The 12,209-nt window shown below is 34.4% G+C and overlaps 1 protein-coding gene across 2 annotated transcripts in view; it reads right to left on the reverse strand.

The window, feature by feature from the left end:
* EFNA5 (ephrin A5) overlaps positions 1-12,209 on the reverse strand; it is a 326,593-nt gene that overhangs the window by 53,317 nt on the left and 261,067 nt on the right. For both annotated transcript variants that reach the window (XM_027869241.1, XM_027869240.1), the window contains exon 2: positions 4,898-5,190. In XM_027869241.1, coding sequence (XP_027725042.1) covers positions 4,898-5,190 — 293 coding nt within the window. The remainder of the gene's footprint in view (positions 1-4,897; positions 5,191-12,209) is intronic.

A 12,209-nucleotide genomic window follows, 5' to 3' on the forward strand; every position in this document is an offset into this window, starting at 1 on the left:
CAGTTATTAAGTGACTTCTCTGTGCCAGCCCTTGTGCTAGGTACTAGAGATGCAAAACCAAAATGAATCAGTCTCTGAACTCATGGGGGTTATAGTCTAACAACCAGTTGTGTGCCTTACCCTACTCTCCATTCCTGCTATCATCTAACTGAGTCCTTGCAGTAGCTACCAACAGGTCTCCCTTCCTCCTTCTACACCATCCTCAACTAATGCTCACATTTTTAAACATTTATTTTTCTTATGTATAGGCAGTATTATACCTCTGCTCAAATGGCTTCCTATTCCAAATAACAGAATGTTCAATGTTTTTGGCATGGTATTATTCAAGGCCTTCCACAATCTAGGCCAGCTCTATTGTTCTGGCTTTTTGTCTCCTTTCAGGTATACTACACTTCAGGTAAGCTTAACTATCTACTTTTCTACCTCCGTGATTTTATTCATGATTTTCCCAATGCCTACAGGAACTTCATATTGCCAGTATGCCAGTTCCCCAACCCCAATCTGATGAAATCCTATCCATCTTTTTAAAGCCCAACTCAAAAAAAAAATCTGCTATAATTCATCCTTCACCCCCCACCACCTTGGCTTTGGAAGAAATGTCTTCTCCCACATCAGACTTCAAACAACATTGTTTTCATCTCTTTTATATACTTTTCAGACATTCTGTTGGATTAGCTATTTATGAATACATTTCCCTGCTATTTATAACTTACTCAATGTCAGAAAAATGAGCTTAGCTGAATTTATCTTTCCAAGAATGTAGCACAATGTTCTGTACACCATAGGTGCTTAGTAAATGTTTGCTGGATTGAGTTAAACTTGGAAATTCACGGTCTATCTTCTAAACAAACATATTTTTCTTGTGACAAGTAGCCGTTAACAACTGTACTTGAAGTAACTGGCATTATAAATACTTAAAAAAAAAAAAAGAACTATGGCTATCACAATACCACTGTATTTAGAGCAACTAATCGGGTGAGCTATGTTCTCAGGCTCATCCCCTTAAAATCTACCTAAGAAATCAGATGTCTCAAAGCTAGATGCATCCCACAGATAGGAAGGCAAAGTATCAGCTGGCAAGAATTTAAGAAAGTGGAATAAAAATAATAGTATAAAAGTCCTAACTATAAACTACAACATTATAGCAACTTATATGTGACCAACAGTTAAGGAACAGGACTAGACATAAGTCTATAGTAACAACAACTAACTACTGAAAAAAAATGAAAAAGAAAGTGTTTATTCTTCTGCTTACAAGGAATTATTTTTAAAAACTACCTCAAAGTATAATTGTATTTACTGTTCTCCATGCTTTTTCTGTCATAAGAATCACTGTGAGAATTATTTTGCAAGCTGAACTTCAGGAGTCTCTGAAAAACTTTCCCTTTAAGATTTTACCATTCTGCATTGCTAGCATTTTCCTATTTTGTCGAACTATAATTCTTCAAATGCATAGTTTAGTATAAATACCAATAATGTCTAAAGAAGGGGTTTTTAACCTGAGGTCTGTGAACTCTTTTTCCCTTAATATTTTGATAATTGCTTTTCAGTATAATTGTTTTCCTTTGTAATCCAATGTATTTTGTTTTATTTATTTGAAAACGTTATTCTGATAATGGTCCAAAAGATTCAGACTGTCAAAGGGGCCCATGTCACAAAAAAGTTAAGGACCCCAAAATTATTAGAAAATAATCACATTTGTCAGATTGACAAAGAACAGCCCCAATATAACAGATGATTTAGTGATAATGTCACACAACACAATTATTTAATACAGAACTATTGAAGACAGAATAAAATAATTGTCACCATAGTTCTAGGGTTCATGGTGTCCTGGGGCTTCCCCAGGACAGATGGCAGGAAGGGCTTGATGCTATGAAGGGAAATTAAATCTCTATTTTAAGCAATTTGGAAAATTTAATATAAAAGGCTTCAGGTCACTTCATTTCCTTAATTCTATATAGGTGACAAGAATCAGGAAGGAAATAAATATTGTGTGGTGGTAAAGAGAAATCTATATTGTCTCTGATTTATTCAAAGAATTTATCCATTGGGAATCTAAATCCAGTGAGTATAAAACTATAGTTTTATAGTATAAAACTATCTTTCCCCCCAATTCAAATTAGTTTATGATTATTTTTTCAACTCTCCAGCCACCACAAAAATACACCTTCTTCAGTATCACTTAGATTCTGAAGCACAGATTTTTTTTTCTTTAGGGAAAATATATATACATCCAATAAAGTCCAATAAGGAGATGAAAAGCAACCCCTGCCTAGTAATAAATGCTTCATGAAACTGATAGGTAGGTTTCATGCTTATTTCTGAAATCTTCACAATCTGAGCATGTTAATAAATTTAAGGAATGGGTGAAGAACCATTTACTAATCTTGTTCCCTTAGCACACATTAGGAGAGAGAGAAAAATCCTCTGAAGCACAATTCTCCTTTGAGAATTTTTCAGGTTTAATTGTGAGTACAATGTATGCTGCTTCTCTGGGACCTCCACATTGACTCTATTACTGCTGCTATCAGCAGACTAAAAGAAAGAACTTAAAGAAATATTTCAACAACAAAAAATGCATGAAAGAAAGCTTTCATGCTTATGAAACATGGTTGAAAATTTAATTTCACTGAATATCAAGCCAACACAAGCCTTACAAATGAACACCTCCTTGTTGCTAATTTTGGGCTATTTTACTTTTCATTTAAAAAAAAAGTAATTCCAGCAAAACTCATCTGAACAGCATAAAGCTCTTGATATTTTAAAACATTTTGGAACAATTACTTTGATGGGAGCTCTCGACAGTTAAATGACTCTGTTAAATGAATGTTACAGAAGACACATAATGATTTTAGTGAAATATTGAATTTCACTAAAATGAGGAGAACCAGTCATAAGCACCATGGTTATATTTGAATAATAATATCTTGCTTATACAGCTCAATGTATTATGGATTTTTTCTAATAATCATGCTATCAAATAGTCAGGCTATGTGTACATTTCTCATCCCAGGGTTCCCCACATTTTGTTGGCTTTCTGTTTTTGTTGTTGTTTCCTTATCTAGGAAACCAATAAGGACATCTCTAACTCTGCCTGAATGTACTTTTTACACTGGAATTGCATTTTCCTGTTGGAAAGTAAATGGAATTATCTGCCTGTTCTAAAGCATTCCTAGTTCTATTTTTCTTGTTATTATTGTTGTTGTTCTCTCTCTCTCTCTCGTTTGCTTCATGGGATTCAAAAACAAAAACTTTACAAGTCCAGAACATAATGCTCACAAAAAGTATCAAATTGTGGTCATGCTGGCTTTTTAAAAATCCTTGACTTTTAGCATTCTTTTGAAATTCACTTATAGAATACAAGACAGCATTAAAGCTTTTACATATTTTCTTATAACAACCTTAGAAAATAAATATTGAAATAATAAAACTCTCATCACTTTATTCCCCCTTTTCACTATACGCCAATGTATGAGCAAATGGGCCATACTTCATGTGAAGCTGAAATTATTTTTATAAAATTTTGTTTTGAGAGGGGAAAGGAGGGAAGTAATGGAGAGTACTATTCATGTCTACACTGATTCTGACGTGCCTTTACAGGGTAATTTTACACAACTTTATGCTTCTTCCAAACCAGACTTTCCATTGCTCTTCAAGTTCATACTCTTCCCTATGCCAGGAATGGCAGACCCTCTCTCTAAAACTGATAATCCTTTAATGCCCAGATGAAATGCCATCTCTTTTGTGAAGCTGCCATTGATCTCCAAGTCAAAAGTCATTCTCTGAATTCTCTCAGTACTGTGAATCCTTCTTATACTTGTTCAAATTCTATTTTGGATAATACTTATTTGTGCATGTCTTATCTCTCTAGAAAGGTAAGTTTTGTAAGATGTAAGTGTCTTCAGGGCAGGAATAGTATCCTACTTATCAGTGCTTCTCCCTCAGGATATAGCACAGTATTCCATACGTATCAAATGCTCAATAAATAATTTTTGTTTACTTTCTGGGGAAAACTGAAGTAGAAAGGACAATTCCATTCATGGTGGGTAGTATCTCCCGTGTACAAATAGACTCTGCCATGACAAAGGATTTTTAATGCAATTCTAATATTCTGTTTCTTAATGAACAGCAGAGATTGATACACGACAATCTAGATATTACTCAGAAAGTTGGATGAAAAGGATCACAGAAGATTTCTTGTTGCAAGTGATAGGGGAAAAGAGAAGGTAATTTGAAGGGTTATTAGCATAAGGTTTTACCGAAAAAGGTTCTGAGTGCTGTTGTATATGGTCATTTACTAATCACAGGTGGGTAAACTCACTCACACTAGTTCACTTAGAAGATACTCTCTGCAGTACTTTACACTTTTTCCTGCTTAAAGACACAGCTGCTCTTAATAATTATCTTTTCTCCTTGGTGCAAAGAGATTATTTATCCTAAGCTTGCTGACATTCGCAGGAGTTTTAGCTTTCTCCACTGAAAATGTAGATGATTGAAAGGATATTGCTAACACCTGCAAAAGAAATTCAATGACTCCATGGTATGTAAATTTAATTATTTTCTTTTTTTTCCATGGTTTTTTTAAAAAATATTTCTGAGCTTTAGAAAAGTCCTAGTAGTATCTTTTCATTTAGAAGTGGTTCAGTGGTTCACTGAACAGGCTGACACACAATTTCATAGGGGGGAAAAAAATCTGTACCTTTAATCTAATTTGTGCTTTCAATTCCCAGCTAATGTATCTGGGGAACCTGATGTCTACATTTACTAAGAGACATCTGTAATGCATAGAACCAAGCCCTCTGCAATTTCATGAAGCATAGGTGAAAAATTAGTCTAGATTCTTGCAGCTGCTATGCCACATAGCAGACATTTATCAATTTCTCCATATACTCACAGATGTAGAAATATTCCCGGCCTGGCCTGAACTCAAATCCTAGAGAGAAGGGAGTGAAGAGCTGGAATTTTTCAGAAAATTTCAGTGGTCCATTTGGAGAATGAGGTCGATTACATTCCCACCTCTTGAACCCTTTGGAGGTGTGGTCACAGGAGCTATAGCCATCAAAGTTCACCATGTATAGGACATAGCGTTCTGTCTTATCTTCAGGGACTGAGTCCTCATAGTGAGGGCAGAACACATCCAGGTAGTCATTAATACAGACATCGATGTGGTAGTCTCCTCTCTGGAATCTAGGAGAAAAAGAGAAAAGGATCAGATTATTCGTGGGCAAAAAGCCATCCATCCAGAGCTATTATATTACACAGTAGAGCCACTTTGCAATGGTCAGGTTAAGGGACAGAACTAGCACCCACATTATGGTAGTGTTATTGCATGAGATTGTTGGGCTGTGTACAGGGATTTGTATGTGTGTCATGATTTGATCTACTCTGTATTCAAATCCAAGTAATCATAACCTGTTATAGTGGGGTTTCACTCTATTTAGTTTAAGGTATGCAACATTAGAATTACACTTAAAGTTTTAACTGTTCAAATTCCTGAGTTAATTGTACAGTAACTGTAGTCAATTTTCAATTATCAGCATTAATTCAATTAATTCGATTAATCAGCAGGAAAAGAAACAATTACATATATAAATAAACCACTAACCTCATTTTGATTCATTAACCCTATTCTCCTCCCTGCCTTATATCTCTTTCTAAACTGAATTTTTTAAATATATAAAATGTTTGTCTTCATTCCTTTTTCTAATTGACTTTCAGGAGGAGGTTTGGTAAGTAGTGAAAGGGAGAATGTTAAGTGTACAAGAAACAAGTCTGAATTATTCTTAAGTCATCAAATACACATAAACACACATCAATTGTGACCTACAGTATAATCAAGTCTTTTCCACCAATCAATTGGACACTTTCTCAGAATACACTAATAGTCAAATCAACATGGGAGCTTTTAGGAAGTACAGATGGAAAAAGTTGAAAAACTAATTGCAGTAGGGCTGGAGATGCCACCTCTAAAATTTTATAATTTTTTGATCTAGGAAGTTGTTTTTCAGCAGCAATTAAAAATAAAGGTTTTTTTAAGTGCTTCTAGCATAGAAAACTACAATGAGGCAGCACAAAGAAAAAAATCACTTCATTTTTAGTTAGTAAATTAATTATTCTCAGAATGAGGTCTTAGAAAATTTATCACAAAAGAAAGCTACTGCTAAAAACAACAACAAAAACTCAAGCTCAAAAACAAAACAACAACAACAAAAACTCAGAATCTTAGAGTTGGAAGGAACTTAAAAGGTTATCTAGACCAACCTTCTATCCAAAGAAGAAATTCATTCTTCAATATCCCTTAAAAGTTTAGCCTCTGCCTAAACACTTTTAGAGATGGACAGCACAATATTTTGAGACATAGATTGTTCTATAGTTGGACAGATCAAATTATTAGAAAGTTATTTATTATATACAGATGAAATATATCTCCCCTATGTGATAAGAAGTGTTATTAGAAGTGATGACTGAATAAGTCTATTTTCTCTTCTCCAAGACACACCTTCAAATATATAACATTATTATATCACTTCTCTATGAAGAAGGTATCTGATACTTCAAATTGTTCATCAAATGATATTACTTTAAGGGCTTTCACCATGGTAGTGACTTTCCTCTCTACTCATTCCAGTTCACCAACTTCCCTCTTAAAGTATGGTACCCCAAACTGAATATGATATTGTCTACTCATTGCAGACTAGAGTGGAACTATTTATTAACTGTCTTAATCTAGTTCACGTACTTCTTTTTAATGCATCTTAATTTATGTTATCTGGGAACCAGAGTATAACACCTTTTACCTCTGAAGAACACCAAGCAGGGTTAAAAAATGACAACCACATAAAAATTTGGGGTGGGGGAATCCATAGCAAATAGAAGGAAAGGAAGAAAATCATAGACATAAAAGTTAACCCCTATTTTGCCCCAAACAAATCAAATGGAAGGCATATCAATGACATTACTTCCTAAATTGTATTCTCAAATGTAAAACTATTAGTTGACAGAGATATTATCAACATTCATCCCCTGTGGTTTTCAGAATAATCACTCTGTAGCTCAAAAGAAGTGAAAAATCATAGACTTTTACATCTGGGAAGAAAATTAAAGATCATCTAGACCAGCACTCTCAATTTACAGACAAGAAAACTGAGACCCTTAAATGATTGACTCAAGGTCACACAAAAGTAAGCAACAAAATCAGCCTTAAAACTCAAATCTCCTGATTTCAAGTTTGGCATCTTATCACATCAGTTCTTCAGTTATTAAATAATGGAACTCATCTCTATGTCTTCCTCTTTAAAAAAAATGCAAAACAAAAGCAAACCCTCTTCACTAGGCTGCATCTATTTCCTTGCTACACAGATATTGGGCTATTGATACTTACATTTACAGCTGTCCTATGATCATTTCATTTATTATTGGCAAGATGCTTTGGCAAGATGCAGGGAAAGCCCATGATGCTTTTAAAAGATTTTTAAAAAGCAATGTAACATTGTTGCCAAAGTATAAAAAGGACATGCTGCAATATTCAGCTAAAAAGATGCTGGGATATGAATCATCAGCACACAGAATAATTTGACAGTTCTGAATGAGTGCCATAGGAGAGATGCAGCACTGTCCAGATGCACTTTGTATTATCTTAATTTTTATTTAGGTTGCTGTTGATGATCATTTTTTTAAAAAATTCATTGGTGTTTTCTTTCACACATTTTTAGTCTCTTGAGCCATGTATTATTGAAAATTGGAAAAGTGAAACAGCTTCTCCAAATGTTTAGACCAGTCCAAGACCAGAAAGTATCGAGAGGTTACAGACCCTACTTTAACTCAGATTTCACAAACTATCACAAGTATTTTGCAGCACATATTTCATTCTCTTCCCAATACTTACTCTAAAATTTTATTATTTTTTCATCTGACAAATATGATGGTTAAATCCCATTGTAGGGTTTTCCGGTTAGTTTTCATTTTTGGTGTATGTTGCATCCTCCTCTTCCCCTTCCCCTTCCCCTCCCTCTTCCCCTTTTTCTTCTTCCCCTCCTGCCCCCTCTTCCTCCTCCTCTTCCTTCTTCTTCTTCCTCTTCCTCCTCTTCCTCTTCTTCTTGTTCCAGGTACTGAGTGTACCTTATAATAATGAGTTAATGGTACAGTTACAAATGAGACTTGCATTTAAACATGGTCCTCAGAGTGCAGAAAAAGACAATTTTTTTTTTGGATATGACCCATGAAGGGATTTGTTTTGCTTGATTTTGAGTATTTACTATGAGTTTTTTTCTTCAGTGGAAGACAAGGAAAAACAGATTTTTATTCACTAGATAAAAATCATTTAAGTCTTAAAAAATAATAGCTTTCTGTTTAATCACCTGGCCTCAAGCCTCTCCCTAGTGCCCCTCATAGCCATCAAGATAATCTTCCTAAAGCACAGGCCTGAAAATATTATCACCCTGCTCAATAAACCCAGTGATTCTCTGTTAACTCTATGATTAAATAGAAACTCCTCTGTCTGGTATTTAGAGCTTTTCACAACCTGGAGCCTCCTTCCCTTTACAGTCTTCTTATACATTACCTCTCTCCATATAACCCTATAGCCCAGACATAATGTTCTACTTGCTGTTCTTCACACACAACACTCCACCTCCTATAAATAGGTTTTTGCACTGCTTATTCCCCATACCTGAAATGTTCTCTTTCCTCATCTTGGCCTCTTGAAATCTCTGGTTTTCTTCAAAACTCAGCTAAAGGACCACCTTCATCTACATGAAGCCTTTCCCAATTCCTTTAGCTACTGGGCCTTTCCTCCCCACACTATATTGTATTCATTGTGCATATATTCTATACATTCTTGTATATGTACATATTGTTTCCTCTATTCTAATATAAATTCCTTACATCCACTTTTGTCTCTGCATCTCCAGTGTTTATCATAGATCTTGGCACATGTTAATACTTAATAAGTGCTTGTTGATCAGTGGATTGATTGATTTTTGAATCATTACTTCCTGGTACAGGTGACCTTACTTTTTTCACTTAAACACATACTCTTCTGTCAGTGATACAGACAACTGGATAATTTAATTTCTAAAAGAAATACTATTAATAAAGTAGATTTCAAGTTGAAGTGTAACCATGTCTTAATCATTCTCCCTCCAAGTTCACCTTTTTATTAATTACTTTCCCTTGAAGTAACCCTATTTTCATTCCAAACTTGCTTGCTAAAGCCAAAAACATTTGCATTTTTCCAGTGAATAGGAAAGATTTGGTATCAGTTTAGAATGGTCTGTACTGGGGCCTTCAAAGATGCAGTGTGCACAGTGGACACAGGGCTGGTCTTTGAGTTAGGAATACCAGTAATCAAGACTTGTATCTGAGAGATACTATGAAGATGGCCATGGTGAAACCCTTAATCTCTCAGTGCTCCAAAGAACTCTCTAAGACCTAAAGTTACAAATGTAAATGACTTATCTGCAACAAAAGAGAAAGTTTTCACACTAGGGAGTTTCCTTTACCAATGAAACCACAGGTCTAGACTGGAGGGAAAAAATGTGTTTTGATACTTCTGACATATCAATGAAACTACATCAAGGGAAATACGTACCAAGGTATTTTGATATGAAACTCCTGATGAAATTTCTTATTTCCATTAATATATAAAGACCATTACTAAAAGTTAGAAAAGAAAACTGTGAAATACTTTTTTCCCCTTTCGGTTATATTTTTAAAGAAATTAATCATGGAAATGTTAGTCTGTCCTAACTAGATAGAAGGCTATTGAATTCTAAACTTATTTGAATCAAGGAAGGATATAAGGATAGAAAAAATAAAGGAAGGAAGGAAATAAGCATTTACTAAGCACTTACTCTGAAGCAGGCAAATACATACAAACGCATGAAAAAATATATTTTCAAGAAATATATTTTAATTGGGGAGGGAGGTGAAAAGTGAGAGAAAGGTGGAAAGTACCTGGTGTAGGGGAGTGGAGAGAAGGAAGGGAAAGAGGCATGGTCCAGAGAAAGTCAGGTAGAGGACAACATTGGGGAGGAAGGGAGGCTGGCCTAGGCCCCTCTATGAAATGGAGACTCCAGGAGGAACTCACCAATAGGATGGGGCAAGTGGGATGCTTATAGAGAGGTATTTCGTGGTGACTAGGCCATGGGGGTAGTAGGCTCAATATTCCTATTATAATGGAACTACATTATAACTTCTTCAGTTATAAGGCAATTTCATTATTTTGGAAAGAGAAATGGTATTTATTGTGTTCAAAGGCTAAGAAAGCATTTGATTAGCTCCTGACATTTCTAATATCAGGATACTTTTCCAATCCTACCTTCAGCACCTATCTCCAGTATCAAACTACCCAATATTAAAACTAGATTCAGAATGAATGAATTTGACACAGTCCTTTATACTCTTCCTATTAATTTACAGTTTAATATTAGAATATGACCTCTTTCTTTAAACAAAAAAAAACTTATTAGCCTCCCTTAAACAAGTGCATAGTCAAAACTGCAATAAAATCAAGGAAGAATAGAATATATTTGCAAATATGTTTTGTGAGAATATGTGAAAAGTACCAGTCCCTGTTTGTAACAAAACAAGCTTCTTCCCCTTTCCCTTCTGCTACTCCTGTCTACACAGAATGTAAACCTTATGCTTCCCTAAAGCATCTCTCATAACAGATGTTCTTTTTGTAGTCCTCAAGCAGTTACAGTAGAAACTACACATCTTCAAGGGAAGCTTAGGGCAATATGAGAAATATTAACACCCACAACATCCCTAAAATATATTTCTTTTGTTCACTTTTGCACTCCTTTCAAAACGCATACATATGCAAAAATATACTATTATCTGACACATACAATAAACAACTTTACATATGTTATCTCATTTGATCCTCACAATAAACCTTAAGTGTTATCCAATATTGTTATTTGATACTACCAATATTATTATATCCATTTTAGTAATGAGGAAACCGAGAATTGGAGATGTTAAGTGATTTGTTTTGAGTCACACAACAAGTAAATATTAAAGAGATGGAACTTGAATTCAGATCTTTCTTGATTTGGGATTCAGCACTCTTTCCCTATATCATACATCTAATCTTTTAAATGTATCAATAGTTAAGCTTTTTTTTAAAGGATATATTAATTCCATATCACTGAAATTTTCACTACTATAAAGAAAACTAATAGTAAGTAATGCTATGAGGTATTATGCAAAGACCATTAGACATAAGTTAAGTTGTTTCAATGCAGTTGTTTCTATCACCAGCATATACTAGTAAAACTCGTACTTTTATGAATACAGAATAGTTGGTACTTTTTAGAAAAAAAATCTCAGTAATAAATTGTAGTGATGTCACCTCTTTATCTTTTGTCAGAAGTGCAATGAATTGACAGCCACTCCTGCCCAACTTCAACACCCTACTCCTCCCCAAATACCTTTTGTACAGAGAAACACAAGACAACTGTCAAAATATTTTGAACTTAACTTTGTTGCTCTGTTTATCCATTAATGCAAATTCAAATGCCGTCTGTGAACTTTTTTTTTTTTTGGTAATTCCAAATTCTGGTCATGAAAGCCTTGACTTGAATTCAGTAACTGTAGGTCATTGAAATAAAACATACTTCACTTGACTAGATGTTTAGAATGCAATAATGGCTCTGTATGCTGGCCCAGCTCTGTTTTTTTTTCCTTTTCAAAAAAATTCAACATAAAATCTTATTTTGAAAAATGCCATAACTGACACTAATTGCCCATTATCATAATGATGGATTAAAAAACCAAAATATTTTTATAGTTGCTTTCTCCAGACAAATCACATTAGTCATAATGTGCTTTTGTAAGTGTACATCACAAGAATAGCACCTATCTTAAAAGAGGGTGCATTAAATGTTTCCTCTTCTAGTGTCTTGCTTTCACTCATTTGAAGTTTATTTTCTTAAGCTCCAAAGTAAACAGAATTAACATGGCAGACCCTAACACAAATTGCAGTGTAGGCATAGGAAGCTCTATAATTGGTTCTAAACAGCTTAGATCAGCCTAAGGCAGATCTTGAATTCTTGGCTTTTAAAAAAGTGTCAATATCAAAAGGATTAATTATGATTGCACAAAACCAACAAACACAGATCACTTTAAATGCTTTTTTCCTAAGAAAAAATAACTAACATTTGAGGACATAATATATTTTGCTACAGTTGCCTCTTCCACAA

This window comes from Vombatus ursinus, unplaced genomic scaffold (assembly GCF_900497805.2).
Source record: "Vombatus ursinus unplaced genomic scaffold, bare-nosed wombat genome assembly UNPS02014792.1, whole genome shotgun sequence".
NCBI classification, from domain to species: Eukaryota; Metazoa; Chordata; class Mammalia; order Diprotodontia; family Vombatidae; genus Vombatus; species Vombatus ursinus.